We start from the raw sequence: 17,202 nt of genomic DNA, 5'->3' as shown, positions 1-17,202 counted from the left end.
GAGAGGATTCGAGGAACAACTAAAGTGGTGGAAATATCGAAGAAAGTTCAGGAGAGAAGATTGCAATGGTATGGGCACGTGATGAGGAGGGAAGACGAGTATATAAGCAAGAGAGTTTTGGATATGGAGGTGGAGGGGAGAAGGAAGAGAGGAAGACCAAGGAGAAGATGGAAGGATTGCGTAGATGGAGATATTAGAGAGAAAGGCCTTGTTGGAGACGAATACGAAGACCGAGGAGAGTGGAAACGTGCTGTCAAAAATAGCGACCCGGTATAGATACGGGAAAGCTACAGAAGAAGAAGACTAATGTCTTATGACAAGTAAAATTGTATTCATTGTTCGCCGCCTTGTAAAATTCGTACACAACATAACAATCATGCATTCTTAAACGTGTTTTGAAAAATAATGTTCTTTCCAACAATAAAAGCGTATTCAATTAACTAGCACTTGATATAGGCCTATGGCTGAAACCAGTTGTGTTTTGTTTTACCTTTTATTTGTAAGGTTATTTTAGATTAAGAAATTTGATTAACTGTATATAAACAGTCGTTTTAAAACTCATTATCTTCAAAAAAAGCACTATGTTACTTAAAAAATGCATTGAAAAATTATCGTTTAATTGCTGATGTTTTCTATTGTCAGAATGTTGTGAACTGACATTTTAAAATGTTAACGGAAGTTGAGACAATTCCGAAAAGTTTTTTAGTTTTATTGTGTTTCTAATGTTCATTATAAAAGTTCGTTTTCTATCTGATAAATCAGTGCATTATTTTCTTATTCTTTTTTTGTAGTTCATATTAACAGCTGTACTCGTTACCCGTTTCATTATTATTATTAGCCTTACACCACTAGAAACCGGACTTCGATATTCGTGGTGGGTAGAGCACAGATAGCCCATTGTGTATCTTTGTGCTTAACTTGAAACAAACAAATTATTAATCTTGCGATTTGGTTAGATGGCTTGTTTTAAGTACTAGGTTATGTTAAGTAGTCGAAGAAATAAATCGATTTCGTTATTATTACAATATCTGGACTTGATTTGGCAATAATCGAAAGAAAAAACTCTCTAAAAAAATTAACCATTCAAACAATGTATTTAATGTATATATTGTGTACATAATAACCGTGTTAATTTTACATATTATTTTACATTGTTGTTTTCAATTCAATTTTAAGGATATTTGTTAAGCACAAAACTACACAATACGCTATCTATGCTATGTCCACTATTGGTATCAAAACCCGAATTTTTAGTGCTATAAGTCCTCAGACTTAGCAATGAGCCACTGTAGGGCATATGTTTTATAATATATCATCTATGTATAATATTCATTGGCACTATGACTTCTTGGTAACATAAATCTCTTTAAAGCATTTAAGAAATTATATTTTTCTATTTTTGTAACCATTGTACTTCAATTGAAGTGCTGTAAATTTAAAATTATATCTATTTTAATCAGCGTAGTGCCTTTCTGAGAGTACAGTTTGACATTTAATAAAGGTTTTTATGATCTAGACTCTCAAACTTTTTCGTTTTTTATTTACCTTTTTTAAATATAAAGTCAAAACATATATGAAAAATAAATGAAAAACATTCTTGATTGTGCAGATTATTAAGACTTTATTAAAATTATGTATGTTTTTATGGTAATCTAGGTGTAGGTAGCACCACAATCGTTCGAAATTTAGGCGAGTCATTTAGTTGACTTGTTTTAGTTAAAGGTAACATTAATTTTTATTTTACTGTTTTCGCAGTTATATTTAGCTGTATTCTAGTAGCAATTTCATCATTCATTGAATTTGAAATATAACGGATTAGGTCTAACTCCTGGAGTCAAGTGAATCGGCAAATTTGTGGGTAATCATGCCTTCTTCACATTTACCAGTTTCTAATGTTGTAGTTCATCCATTAGTATTGCTTAGCGTTGTAGATCATTTTAACCGAATGGGTAAAATAGGAAATCAGAAACGCGTTGTGGGTATTCTCTTAGGTTCATGGAAAGGAAAAGGAGTATTGGATGTATCAAACAGTTTTGCTGGTAAGTGAAAAGTTGATTAAACTTGTATTATGTTTAATGTCCTTGTAATTCTTTTCTTGTATTGCAAATAGTTTTTCACTTTCAGCAAGATGCAACTTTTGGTTTTATGATATATAATATGGTATTGGATATAATTATGAAAACAGTTAAAGAAATGGGCATAAAATGCAAATATTATAGAATTGCTTTGTTGATAGATGATAGTGTTCTAGTCTGTCATTCAACCAATTAGACAGCACCACACCAGCATAATGCTCATACAGGTATAAACAGCTATTTTAGATATTCCTAGCAGTAGTGTGGAGAATGCACTCCCAGCTTCCAGGACAGAAATGCAAAGGTACTCAAATTGAAGTGACATATGTTTTAGCATGAGCTTTATAGAAACTCAGAAGATTGAATGTAGAATTTATTGTGATCAAAGTAAAAATTTAAAATTGACTGACTAATGGAGGGTTTTCTTTTTGTATGATTAATCAGTAGGAATCTTGACAATGACCTAACTGAACATACAGGTGTGAATGTTTCCTCCTGAACAGTAAGATACATATTAGCATATAGTGGTTTTAGTGGATCTGTACCTGCTGAAAAAAAAACATTGTTTAGGAGTGATAACCAAACCAAAAGGCTGAAATGGGCAACAAACTACAAGCAGAGAGGTGAAAAAACTGTGGGAAAGTGCTCTTTAAAGATGGATCCAAATTCAAATTGTTTGGCAAATGATATTTTGTTCAGTGACAGAAGGGAGAATGGTATAGTAGTCAACTTGCAACACTCACAAAGAAGCATGCTGGGAAACCAGTACAGGTGTGTGGTTCATCTCAGCCATTGGTGTTGGAAATCTACCTCAAATTGATAATACTGTGACAACTAACAAATACTCATCCATAATGTCATTCCCTTAGGATCTGTTGGGCAGGGATTCATCTTCTAGCAAGATAATGATCCCAAGCATGCAACAACAAAAAATACCTGCAAAGAAAAACAGCGGCCAGTGGAAAACTTGCAACCATGTCTTGACCTGTGCCAATATTCCAGTATGAATACTATTAAGACCGCGGGAGCTTAAAAGCAGTGGTGGGAACATTAACTAATCTGCAGGCTACATGTGTGGACCTCAAGGGCTGAAAGAACCCCCCCTTTACTAGTCACAAACCACAAATGATACATTTGAATAGAAAGAAAATGAGCTATATATTAAACATACTATAATTGTAACAGCGTTTCTCTGACAACTTGTACATCTTTCAAAAGTATTTCCTAAGTTTAAAACAGTACATTCAAGTGATGTTTCAGTTTGATTGTTTTAATTATGATGTCTTTCATTTCATATTTGCAAGTATAAGGATACATAATGTAAAATTTTACAATAAATTAGAAAATATGAAACTGACGACATAAAGCTTTCTGGAAATTCATGTCAGTTAACTAGTTATATCTACCAAGGGTACATGAATCCTTTGTTTACTTTTTAATTCCACTATGGCTAGCACTTTTGTAAGTAACATACCTTGTGTCACAGATATAGCTATTCTCATTTAGTGCTGCCCTCTATATGCAAACATTTTTCCATGTGTCACAAGTTTTGATCTCCCACGTACTCCACGATCAATGTGGTTCTACTGTGTATCACATGTAAATCATCAAGCGACAACCCTCCATCAATAGGAGTGCAACACACTCTCCTGATGCATGTGACTCCCTCTGTTCAATAACACTGAACTATTACTTCTCATTTGGCAGTTTGTTCTCTCATTCCTTTTTTTTTTTTTTTAGTTTTTAATTTCAATACAAAGTGAAAATATTTTTCTATGTTTTTTATTCCTATATCAATTTAACAATTTTAAGTGATCACTTACCTTTATTGTTCTTTTTTTTATCTTCACTGAAGTTTTATGTTTTCATTTTGAAAGTGATCTCACTTACTTCCAGCACACTTACAGGGGAATTGTCAGCTTTCATACGTTGGGAGATTGATCGTTATACGAGTTGATCTTTATCAGGTCTCGAATTTGTAGGCCCACACATTTTGACTATGGTCTGCCAACTTTGGATAAGCTGTTATAGATTTTGAATATTTTTTATCTTAATATAATTATTTGGTGTTATTTGGATTCAGTAACGTAAGTTTAGTTAGATTTGTAAATACTTATTGTAAGGTTAGGGTTTTCAATTAGAGAACTTAATGATATCCATTGTATTACAACATTTTAGACTTACCTGTCATTCATTTTACTGGGAAATCATAAATTAGGTTAATTATACTGTTTTCTTCAACAAATACCCTCTAATAAATTTTATATTGTCAATATTATATTATATACTTGATTTTACAATATAAAGAGTATTTCCTTTTTTGTAATTATTTATATTTTCTACTTCTTACAATTAATTGGATTTATGAGGACCTCTAGGGCTGTGGTCCACACAACCTTCTCCCAATATTGTTTGCCTTGCTCCTAAAACTGCTGAACCTGTTCAGGATGACATAGATTTTGACATTTTTCCTCTACCTGATTATGCCTTGTTTTCCAGACCTCTCCTACGAGGTCTGCTAGGCCTACCTCAGCCTTTTTTCTTTTTTTTGTAGACATATTTTACTGTAATTTTTTTCCATTCCTTCTCCATACATTATGGTTCATGCTGGGCTCTTTTGAGACATGGTGCTTTCATACCTTGCCTTCCATGGCTTTTGATTCATTTTGCCTTAGCTTACCATGAGGCAGATTGTTTTTTGTGTTCTTGATTCTCTGCACTTAGAATCTCCATTGCTCTTTTTATCCCTCACCAAATTTTCCAGCCTTCGTCTTCCTCTATCAACTCTCCTACGAGAATTGTTCACCATACACCTCCATTTTGAGGAGTTCCACCTAATTTTTGTGGGATACCTTCCCCCCTCCTTACTTCTACATTGAGGCAATCTTTGGCTCTTTCCCTACACACATGGCTTCTTTGCTTTTGTGATCTTCTGAGATGGGACATTGTTTTGTACCAAGTTCATTTATTGTCTGCTTCTACTTGGAACAGCTCTTTTTCTCCACAGGTCCATTTTTGGGGGGATATCCCTGTGACTTTAGTGTAATGTGGAGTATTTTGCACCATTCAATTTTTCTTTTTTGGTTGTTTGTTTGTCTTATTCTGAGCCATTGTATTCGTTATTCATGTTGTCTTATGTTTGGCATCTTCCCATCATTTACCTGACCTACCTCTAAGGGTTCCTCCATTAGTCGTGTATTCTCAATGCTGATTGGAGTTCTATAATTGATCTTTCCTGCCTCAATCACTTCTTGATTCTTTCCCATTTTACTATGTTTTGGTTTATCACACTCTGGTGGGCCATTTTTCCAGGACTGAGAATGCCCAAGGTAGACATTTCATATTCTTACACCCACATTCCTATTTTTCATCCCTTATTACACTATCTTAGGTTTTTTCAACATGGAGTTGGTCACCAGTTTCGCACCTTACCCTTCAACCTTGTTTTGTATCTGTTAGTCTTTTGTTGGGTAGTCGGTTTAACCGCCTTCAGCATGATGAATGATTGTATTTATACCACAACTTGGTCATCTGGCTTCTGTTAGCTCATTCCATACTGGAAATGTCACAACATACTCATCTGCTTCTTACCTACACAGCCAAAATTGGTTAGATTTTCCAGTTGGAGAAGTCTTTCCCATTATCTACCCAACATTGTTGTCTTTTGGGGGTGTCTTACTTCTCCTCTTTGACTGATTTTGATGGAGATTTCAGTTATCCATACCATTACTGTTAACTGTCTTATAGTAAGCAAGGTTCTATCATGTTGGAGGATGTAACTTCTATGAAAACACTTATCTCCTTGGGTTTGGCACATATGCAATCTCTTCAGGGAATGTTGGAAAAACCATGGAATCATGATAGAGTTCCTGTGGATTCCACACATAACTTTCCTCCTTCCCTCTTCGATGATATTGGTGGTTGAACAAAGCCCCCATGTTGTCAAAACCATTTCATTCCCCTTGTTTGGATTTGTTTCTCTTCCCCAATACTTACCTTCAAGTTTTTATAGGGGGGGGGGGGGCGATGGGTCAATCAGTGTGAGGTTTGAGGACAATGGTATATGGCTGACAGGTCTTACCATGTTCATGCTCATAACTTCTGGCAGTCCAACTTGCTTTGGTTCACTTTCTTCCTCTTGTCAGGATTCAACTAATCATGATCCATTCTGACAATTCAACGGTACTTGCTTATATCACTCACCAAAGGGGTACCCATTCTAGTTCCCTTTGTCGTCTACCATGGATCTCTCTTTTTGGGCCCACATGCTTGACTTATGTCTCCCAGAGTGTCATGTCCTAGGTGCTTTCAACCTTTTTGTGGATCACCTTTCCAGTTCCGACACTCTTTATCCAATGAACTGGCCTCTCGATCCTCAAAAATTTCCAGTGGCTCTGAGTCTAGTGGGGTATACCTCAGTGGGATGCATTTACTTCTTTCCTTGATTCCAAGTTACCTCATTTTGTTGTTTGGTCTACAGTTCCTCATCCACTCACCCTAGCTGTCTATGCATTTAGACAGGATTGAGACAAATTTTTATTTTATCATCCCATCCACCATCTTCCCTAGATGATTTCATTCATCCATGCCACTCTGTGTCAATTCGTTCTGATTGCTCCTTCCTGGCCAGCACAGATCTGATTTTCTTGGTTGATTTAGCTCAATCCATTCTTTTTGTTGATTGATTTTTCCTAATATACACTTTTGACTCATGTGGTGTGTTCTTCCTTTTCATCATTTTTGTTTCCTTTCATCTACTCCTTTTATTCCGAGTAGGATGGCTTTATATGTTCTGTACGTGCTCTTAGTTGCTTGATTGTCTTCAAGGCTTCTGTTTGTTATTTCCCTTTCACCACACTTCTGTTTGTGACTTTTTCCTTCCTCCCTTCCCAGCTGGAATCGGCTTTTGATTCAATTGTTGTTTATTTTTCTTCCTTGTCTCCTTCTTCCCTTAATTCCTGGTGTCTTAAATCTGATCAGACACCTTACCTTATCCCCCATCGTACCTTGGGGTACTTCTTCCATCGAGCACTGGGATTACACTTCATACGTTTATCTCCCATTATCTGCTGTAGATAGCTGTTTCTTCCTCATTAAGGTACCATCTTTCACCTGTTGCCATCATTTACTCTTCAGTGAGACTGTGACTGGATAAGTTACCTTTTTGTATTTATACCTCTTCTCTTTTAGGGGCATGTCTCCTTTTTTACTTTGAGGATCTTGCTCTCTGGCGATATCAGTTGTGATATCGCAAAATTGGGTAAATCAGAATCTGATTGACCAAATTGATTAACAGTGTTCTCATTCATTTTGGTCAAAAATACTATCTTCTTCAATACCAGAATTTTCCTGAGTGTATTAAGATATTAGTAACAGTATGATCCAGCTAAAATACTGTCTGGTACACCCTTCAATTCATATGATACATCCAAGAGTTTTTCTTCGTCTTGGAAGTGGACCAGCATAATTATGGAGAAACTTGATTGTGAAACCAATATTCCCATGATATTGAAAATAAATATGAACTCCAACCAGATCTGAAACTGGACAGTGATTATCATCATTATATTTATTACCCTTGCCCCAAGAGGGGGAGGCTAAGGTATTGCAATTGGGTTCATGTGTGCATCTCTGTTTTTCCACATGTGTATCTCAAACTAATAGACCATAATTTTATTCAACATGGGATCCGCATTCTGGATCGTTTTGAAGCATTTTTATCATTTTCACTGTTTCGGGTTAATAACTCTTTAAAGTGTAATCGGATTTGTACCAAATTTCATGGGCAAGTTAAGGTTGAGACTCCTCATCACACTTTAAAAAATTATCTGGATCTGAAGGATTTTTTGAGTTTTTGAAGGTGAAATATGACTTCATCCAAGATAAACACAAGCAATCTCGAAAAGGAGCAGTGACCCGACGGTATGCAATCTCTGATTGTTCTTGTTCTGTTGGTTTTTGTCTAATTGTAAGGTGAAATCTCAAAGTTTTCACGAAGGAAGTCTTGTATTAAATTGATGTTCAACAGCATCAGTGGCACCACAAATCAGGAAGAAGCTTCCAATCCCTCCCATAAAGTTAAAAACTTTTTAAAGCAAATGCTAATTGAGGTAAATAATTATCCTATTTACTGTGTTTGGATTGAATAAGAGATATTAGCAGTTTTACCCATTTGTTAAAATATTATTCAACAAATACACAGCTGTATTGGTAACGTTTTTAGTGCATAGTAATGGACCAACAAATTCAAGGCCAAGGAATTTCCCAGGATATATTGGAGCAAGAGGCATCATTTAACAAACAGCAAAGTTTAGAGATGGTTTAGGAGTCTTGTATACAGGACAACAGTAAATATATTGTTTTATGTCTTGTTGACTACAGCCCCAAAACTCTGCTTTTCAATAGATTGTTTTAGCTATTCAAAGATGACAAACTAATTGATGATCATGGTAATGATGATTCATTACTGTTCCTCATAAAGATCTAGTAATACATAAATTTAAATGCATTTTAGCATGGTAAGATCTGTTTGTTCCTAAGGTGACAACATATAAAGGACCCTCTTATTTTATACTGTAGGACGGGGTTTTTCAAACTTTAAATAGCGGCACCCCTTAACTCAACACAGTTTTAATTGAATCCTCCCCTTCACACTGAAAATATTTTTGTAAATGATAACAGCAAAATCATCGTTTTCTTTACCTGTTGTTAATAATTTTTTTGAAATAAAAAAATGCTTGTAAGGAGTGAGTAAATGCAAGAGCAAAGAAAAAAAAATCTTTAAGAGCAAAGTGAAAGTTTTGTTAGGTTATCGTCCTCTCCAACTCTTCTGTTTCTTCTGTCATTATTTATAGGCTCTCCCACCAAATAGTGTTTGGAAAACACTGCTGTAGGGTAATGAAACTTCCATATCTTAAAAAGGACATTGAATAGTTGGAAATGGTTCAAAGGAGGATGACTAGGATGATACCTGGGATGAAAAATTTGTTTTATTTGGACAGCTTAAGATCTCTGAAATTTTCTTTTGAAAAAAGAAGCATTAGAGGGGATCTGATTGAGGTGTTTGATATTCTTAAGGGAGTTGATAGTATTCATGCATAATTTTTTTTATACTTAATGGTTGAGAATGGTAGAACAATGGGACAGAAATAAATGGATATATATTTTGGCAGGATAGGAATAATCTTCAATCAAGTGAGTGTTATTTATCTAACAGGGTAGTTGACTTTTGGATTGGTTTATATACAGATGTGATGGATGCAGTAAATTTAAGGGAGTTTAAGGGGAAGCTTTATAAATATTCAAATGATAAGAGCTGGCTTTGAGGATGTTTTTGTTATTATTTCTTAGATTTTTGTGTAGAGGATGAACCAGCCTCGATGAATCAACATTTCTCTTGTTGTCCTTAAATGTTATGTTACAAGTTTATCAAGTATTTTGTTAGATGCAAGACATGATATTAACAAAATTATTTTAACTGTTGGACTAAAAGATCTTACATTTAATGTTTGGACATGTATTTATACCTTGTCATCCAATCCGCTAAAAAATATGCTTCAAAAATTACAGTTTAAATGCAAAAAGCTGCCGAAGTAGTAGAAACCAACAGGTCTAAAATATGTGATAAAAGTAAGGTAAACTGCATGCTCCTTAAGCAGTGACTTGTGTAAGACAAAAGATAGATCTGAAATAATATTTTTATTTGCCTCTGATTTTGCAGCTGAAATGGACAAATTATGGAAAATGTGAGAAATAAACATATGCAGTTTATATGATTTTTGTCACAAAGTTTAAGAAATTTACTCTATAGTAATTTCACTGAAAATGTATGCTGTCTGATGGTGTATTGGAGTAATAGTATTAAATACTTCAAAGAGCCATGCACTAACAAGTAAACGATAAGTATTAGCTATATTAGAATTCTATACATAGTCTGAAATTACATCATTAGTTAGATTAGTTTGTGTAATTACTTTGTCATTTTAATGCCTTGTGTATCTTTACCTACTATGTATTGTTGTTTTATAGAACTTTCATCTATCTAGAGGTTTATTGTATTTCTTTTTTGGCTTTTACACAAGATTAAACATTGTTTATTACGTGGGATATCTGAATAAGACTGGTGGTAAAAGCTCTTATACATACTGCATATTAAGTTTATCTTGTTTTCTTTTTGTTACATTTAACAATGTTATAATATAATGGCTATTTCATCTATTTTATTTCTTATTCTTTACATACATAAACTTTGATTTTTGTTCTTGACATGAGAAAGTTTATTCTACTAACCCAACACAGTTTAAGCTAAAACTTATGACTTCCATTGTCACAGAAGGAATAGCCTCTGATGTTATACACATAGTCATAATGAGTTTTCTTTGATAAGGTGACATATTAGAAAGAGCAAGATTCCAATTTCCAAAGCAATATTCTTATATGACAACAGTTCAAGACAAGAACTATTATTTGTGTGTTCTGTAAGTTAACTATACTATATTGCTTATATATTGTTGCTTTCATTAACAGTATTGGTTATACCAGTTTGTATATCAAATGTAATTACTTTTTTATTCTTTATTGTTTATTAGTATACTTTGTTTAAAAAAAAGATTGTTTCGCATTATTATCTTAGATTTTGTATTAAAGACTAACTTCAATATCCTAAGCTGGCAAAACCTCATAAGTTATTATTGGGATTATGGCCAAAAATATCAATAACAGCAAAGCTACTCACTGATGAAATAATGCATTCTTTATAAATAGAAGTGTGAGAAAAATATATTTAATTATCTATACTGATGGCCAGGTTGATTGTTAGTTTCAGTAAGTACAAAGCTTACTCTGATCAGAAGTTATTATTATAAGCTGCCAACTCTAGGGACGAATCAATAATCTCGGTTATTGGCCATTTGCAGCATTCTGAACTAAACATGCATCAGTATTTGTAGCATGATATTTATAAATGCTCAGACATACAAAAATACTGTTGGTGCTGATAAATATTCACTTATTATGATTATAAAAAGTATCACAAACAACCTGTGCAGCAAATTTGTAGTAATTTTACTGTATCCAGCATGGCCATATTTATATGTGCACAATCTGTGAGGCCTATACAGTATATTCTCTGTATATAAGTATAACAACCTTGTAGACACTCGATATAACAGATATAATGTGGTTTACATATATTCTTATACATTCTCCATTTCACTAGTAAGTTCTTAAAATACAATTTAGAAGAACTGGGATATGCAAACCATGCTTCCACCCTTCTAAGAATGTTAAACTGTTTTATTTGATGTAATGAAAGCCTGCTGGCAGTGGAACTTACTCTTAGTAAATAAGTTTATAGAATAATGACATTGATTAAAGTCATCTCACCCAATTTTGGAATGAAGGTTGAATGTGGTCTAAATGTAGATGTCAGCTATGAAAAATTGTTGTGTAAGTTTTATGGAGAAGGTTACATTCTGCCTGCTGGATGTGTAGGAGCTAGATCTGTAGTTTCTGCTTGTTAAAATGCTACTGAATAACAAGATATCTTTAAAAAATTCCAGGGTTTTCAGTAGAGTTTATTTTTAAGCAGTCACCATTTTGTTTTAGTAGATAATCCTTCCTGCCACAGGCCGTGTACTACTAATCTCTGGCTCGATAGTAACATTGTCTTGTAATGGCTTTCCCAGAATCAAAGTTATATTCCTATAATATTGTTTTAGGGACCACATGGAAGGATTAGTGCTACCAGTTTGATTATAGACTTCTAGTCATCATTAATGGGCTGAGCATGTGAAATTAGTTTAAAGCAAGTTCAACATAATATCTGTCTAAATGCACTTGAGAGCATATCTTTCCAAATAGCAGTAGTTATTTTGGCTAGGACATTAGTGAACCATATTAAGACAATGTTCACTACTAACTTCTCCATGCGGGTTTTAGCAGATATATGTAGAAGAGCAGAAACATTTTTCTAACGAAATTATATTTAGTTAATTTGAATGGGTATGCTTACAACATTACCATTGTGTGGTGCTGTTTTTCTTCTAAAGAAAATTGTTACTATTTACATAGTTATTCAAGAAATGGCATGGAAGCAAGACTGGATGAATGATTTAACTCAGTCATATATATAATGACATTTATTCTTACAACAGTGTTGCTAAGGTGAAGTTTTTATTATTTTGTCTAACAAGTTCCATGTTGGAAATTATGGTCTTCATCTTTTTATATTTCCTTGCAACTCTAATTTCGAAATAGAATTCACTGTTAAAGGTTAATGAGTTCCTCATAAAGCATAGTTAAGTAGTGTAAAATAACTTAAATCTTTCCTGTTGTGAGTGCTTATCAATTGTAAAAGAATGCTAAAAAAATGTAAACTCTTTCCTCGAAATCCAGAATTCTGAAAATACTAGATAAAAATAAGCTTTATAATATAGTATTACAATTAAATTGATATATAAAGTAATGTTTAAAAAAGAAATATTTTGTGCAAATTCCTAAAAAAACATTAATAACATGTCAATATAATAATAACACAAATGATTAAAGAATTATCAAAACATAAAAACCTGATTAGTTTCAACTGGTCAAGCTTGTTGTACTTCCTTCCTCTTTTTTTTTTAAATAATGTTTATTTGATGAAAAGGTTACTTCTGTTCAGTTGAAAGGAACAAAAACATTATTTATTATGGTATAGATTAATCATATTATTATTTTCTTTATCTAGTGCCATTTGATGAAGATGACAAAGACAAAACAGTCTGGTTCTTGGATCATGATTACTTGGAGAACATGTATGGCATGTTTAAAAAAGTTAATGGTTAGTAAACTGTTTTCTCATTTCCCCTGAACATTAGTAAGTAATACAGGTACTGCCTTGGTAAAAACGAAACAAACTTGAAATATTTTACGAACATAAGTTTTATTACACCATTAATAAGGGTTAATTAGGATAATAAATATTGTCTAAATACATGTAGTGGTTCAAAATAGGGATTGTCTATTTTTTTTTATATTATTATTTAATATTATTCCGCCAGCTATGAGTATTGTAATAAAACCTGAGCAGTATTACTAAATGCATCATTGTGTATTGTGTAGGGTAGTTTTTAAGTTTGTTTTACTACCTGGGAAATAACAATGGCTGTGTAACTGTTTACACCCAATTGCTGTGACTTGTATGGAGTTTAATAATCTGCTACGTGCATATGTATATATCTGTGTGCAGGCTGTGTATGTAATTTAATGTTCATACGCCATGCATGACACTTATACCATACCACTTACTAACTTATTGTTGCAACTGTATTGATGTTGCATATCATTTGTTTATGTATAGGGTTCTTGCCCTTTTGGACATAGCACTGCTGAAAGGATTACTTTTCTTTTTACCACTGCATGATCGACTTCAGCCCTGTTACACAAATGTCTAAAATGTTATACAAACATCTAGGGGCTGTCTCGCAATAGAAATCTTTAAGCCATATTTTAAAAGATAGCACCAAACTCAGTTTTGAGCATTGAATCAGCAGTCACAATAATGGCTGATGGTAAGTGTTGAACTATAGCCAATCCTGAGTGATTGAAAACTTTATAGATACTGCAGATAGAGTAGCTGTAAGGAGTGGCAATGATCGTGCAAGCAGGAGATGGCAAAAGTGATGGCGATTCTAGGTGAAAGTGAGACAGAAATTTTATAGCTTTGTATTTGTATATTTCATTTAGAAAATATTTGGTTTCAGATAAAGCATGCAGCAGTGACAACCCACCAGATTTTAGGGTTATCATGGCAGAAGAGGATCGTAGAAGTGTTATGAACCAAAATCCATCAGAAATGGAGTAGGAAAAGATATATTGATATAATGAATTCATAATTGTTAATTGACGTGTTTTTGACCTTGTAGAGTGTGCAGAATGTCACTCTAAGAGGAAATCTGGCCAGCTGCAGGTAAACCGTGACCGGCCTAACTATGGCCAGCAGAGAAGAATAAGGGGGAATATAACAACTATAAGAAATATTTAAAATACTTATTTGTATATGTATTTTATTATATTATGATACATTGTCTTATATTTGCATTGAATATTACATGTATGTTTGTATCTATACAACTTTAAAAATTCATATGGCTATCTATATATATATGTATGTGTGTATAGTTGGAAATCACCGATTGCCAGTTATTATAGTGCACAATCAACTCAATTCTGATGGCCGATTCCAATTATGTACAGTAAAGTTGATGATTTTATTGTATTGTATTGTTGACAGTTTAACCTTAAAAATTATAACGATTACATAAAATGTACTTTGAAGCTTCATTAAATTTGAAATGGTTGAACTTATCAATAAATGTGCCATACAAAAGAAACAAAATCCCAATTTCTTTTCCATTTTTTATTTGAACGAATGAAAAATAAAAATAGGAATGATCTTGTGATAGTACATGATTGTTACATAACGTTATGTGCCCATTGTTAGAGACAAACAAATTTTTGAGGTTCATTGCCTAAATTCATCATTCACTTCAGACATAAGTTTGGAGACTTTTGCTGTCACTTTGCACATTGAATATAAAGTTCATTAAGTTTTTTTCTAATCTCTTTTGAAGATTATGAAGAAAAGTATTCCATTATATGAATTTAAATGAACATTAAAATTATTACAACATTCTCAACCATTTTATGACTGTTTACCTCACGACACAAAGTGAAAGTATGAATATCCTTATTTAAATTTGGTTTTACTTTCTTGGAGGGACCCCCCCCCCCCCAGTGGCACAGCGGTATGTCTGTGGACTTACAATGCTAGAAAAAGGGTTTCGATACCTGTGGTGGGCAGAGAATAGAAAGCCCATTGTGTAGCTTTGTGCTTAATTCCAAACAAATCTTTGGAGGTTGAGGAAGAGAAAAGAGGAAAAGAAGAGAAGACACCAAAAGAAGGGATGAAACCAAAAAAAAAGTATGAAAAGGAAAAGAATGTTGTATCCTAAGTGGTAAAATAAGTTTAAATGGGTAGAGTACAACAAGAGTGAAGATTTGATATATTGTGTTCCATGTAGAAAGTTTGAGAAGGGGGGGGGTAGATTTGTCATGGGAATGAACAGTCTTAGAATAATTGATTCTTTGAAACAACATGATGCAAGTATATTACATATATCAGCTCAAAGAAGCCATGACTTGGAATGCATGTAAAAGAAATCGAGCACAGTGCTTTGTTCATATACTGGAGAAGTGGAAACAGGAATGAGTGTAGGTGCATGTGTTAGTACCAGGGAATCAGCAGTAGTTGGATGTCTGGATGTTGCTGTCAGAAAGCACAATTGCTTACTTGTTTTAACACTTTTTACTTCATTGCTAAGAATAAATTGCCCTTTCCTTTGTACCCAAGCCTTCTTGATTTACAATCTAAGAATGGTGTTGAACTGCCAAATAGCTATCAGACTGATCAGTTCATATATAAAGATATCCAACAAGAAACACAGTTTACTGAAAAATGCACAGATGTTATCTGTAATGTTTGATGGTGCATCTAAAGAGTCTAATTGTGAACATGAGATTGTGTATGCTCGGGTTGTGGTGGAAGGTGTGGCAAAATATATCTTTGTAAAGAAAAATATATGGAGCATGCTCCTGCTGAAGGTGTTTTGGCAGCAATAGAGTCTGCAACAGACAGTGTGGACAATGCAGGTCGAACTGGAAGGAAAAACGAATTACCACTGGTTCAGATGGAGCAACTGTGAACTTGGAAGGTACCAGATGGATGCTACATCTGAGTCAATGTCTTGATGTCCTCTTAAGGCAGTATTTGGTGTTTATTGTTCACGTTGAGAACACTGTAGAGGGTATGAATGGGATAGTGGATGTTCAAAGCCGAGCCAAGTTGGTTCTTAAACATCTGAAAGACTATAGTCTTATCCATTACATGCACTTTTCTAAAGGATGTATTATCTGTCTTGAGCAAACTTTCATATTTGTAATTTGATAAATTCAAACAATCTAACAAGGAAACACAACTGTGATCGAAAAGGCACATAATATAACTGAATAGTATTTCAGTTGAAAACAATTTATGTTTCCACAACAGGTACACTTTATATTTTATATTTCTTAAAGAAATGGTCTGACTGGTCTAGTGATATAAAAAGTTAATGTTGAACTCTGACCAAAATCTTGAGATTGATTTAATCTAACAGAAAATGTGCAGAACTACACATAGTAACAAACAAAAAATATAAGCTTTAATAAAAGTGCACAGTCATTTCCAAGAAAGAATGAACAGCCTTTCATAATTCTGAAACATTCTAAAAAACATGTCTTGTTCAAATAGCTATTTAGTTTTCATCATATATATATATAAAACTATAATTTTCATTTGTGATCACTGTTTTAGCTCGAGAGAGGATTGTGGGATGGTACCACACTGGTCCAAAGCTTCACCAGAATGACATTGCCATCAATGAACTTATCAGGAGATACTGTCCAAATTCGGTAGGTTATCAACAACAAGGATTTTTATCGTTCACTCTACCTTTTATAGATGGAGTAGTCCTGAACAATGTGACACTTCACTATTTTTGGAAAACTTTGTTAGTGAAACTATAGTTGTTCTTAAGGCCTAAAATCATTTTTATAATATTTTATTTTTATTGGAATTAAAGTACAAATGTTACTTTGATTATTATTTTAAAAGTTTTTGTGTATAGTATTAGATAAATATTCATATTTTCCGTTTAAGGTACGAGAAACAATTATGCTTGACATTTATCAAAATCTTCAAAGAAAATTGGCACCAAAATATACTTCAAGCTAAACAGAATAAAAAAAAACATATGTATATTTAAAAAGCAATTAGTGAACAATAAAAAAAGTTACAAAAATAGTACAAAATAAAGAATTAGTATTAGTTTTCCTACAAATATGACAGAGAAATAGAAGTAATGTAACGTTTATATAAGAAAGCAGTTGTCAAGCATGCATTGTATGTCAACATGAAGCAGATACACAGTTAGTTATCACCAAGATGAACAATAACACAAGATCTTACCTGACTGAACTCCTGTTGTAACACTCCATGTTCTAACAACGGTAGCTGTAATCTACATGGAAACAATTCAGTAATTCTTGT

At 33.4% G+C, this 17,202-nt stretch overlaps 1 protein-coding gene across 1 annotated transcript in view; it reads left to right on the top strand.

Annotated features, from left to right (window-relative positions):
- Positions 1–1,659: 1,659 nt before the first annotated feature.
- LOC106461533 (26S proteasome non-ATPase regulatory subunit 7-like) overlaps positions 1,660–17,202 on the top strand; it is a 32,391-nt gene continuing 16,848 nt past the window's right edge. Inside the window, exons 1-3 of the mRNA XM_013921364.2 lie at positions 1,660–2,039; positions 12,802–12,894; positions 16,468–16,565. Of these exons, the coding sequence (XP_013776818.1) occupies positions 1,865–2,039; positions 12,802–12,894; positions 16,468–16,565 (366 nt within the window). The 5' untranslated portion in view covers positions 1,660–1,864. The remainder of the gene's footprint in view (positions 2,040–12,801; positions 12,895–16,467; positions 16,566–17,202) is intronic.

This window comes from Limulus polyphemus, unplaced genomic scaffold (assembly GCF_000517525.1).
Source record: "Limulus polyphemus unplaced genomic scaffold, Limulus_polyphemus-2.1.2 Scaffold981, whole genome shotgun sequence".
NCBI classification, from domain to species: Eukaryota; Metazoa; Arthropoda; class Merostomata; order Xiphosura; family Limulidae; genus Limulus; species Limulus polyphemus.
This window is presented reverse-complemented; position numbering and strand designations above follow the sequence as displayed.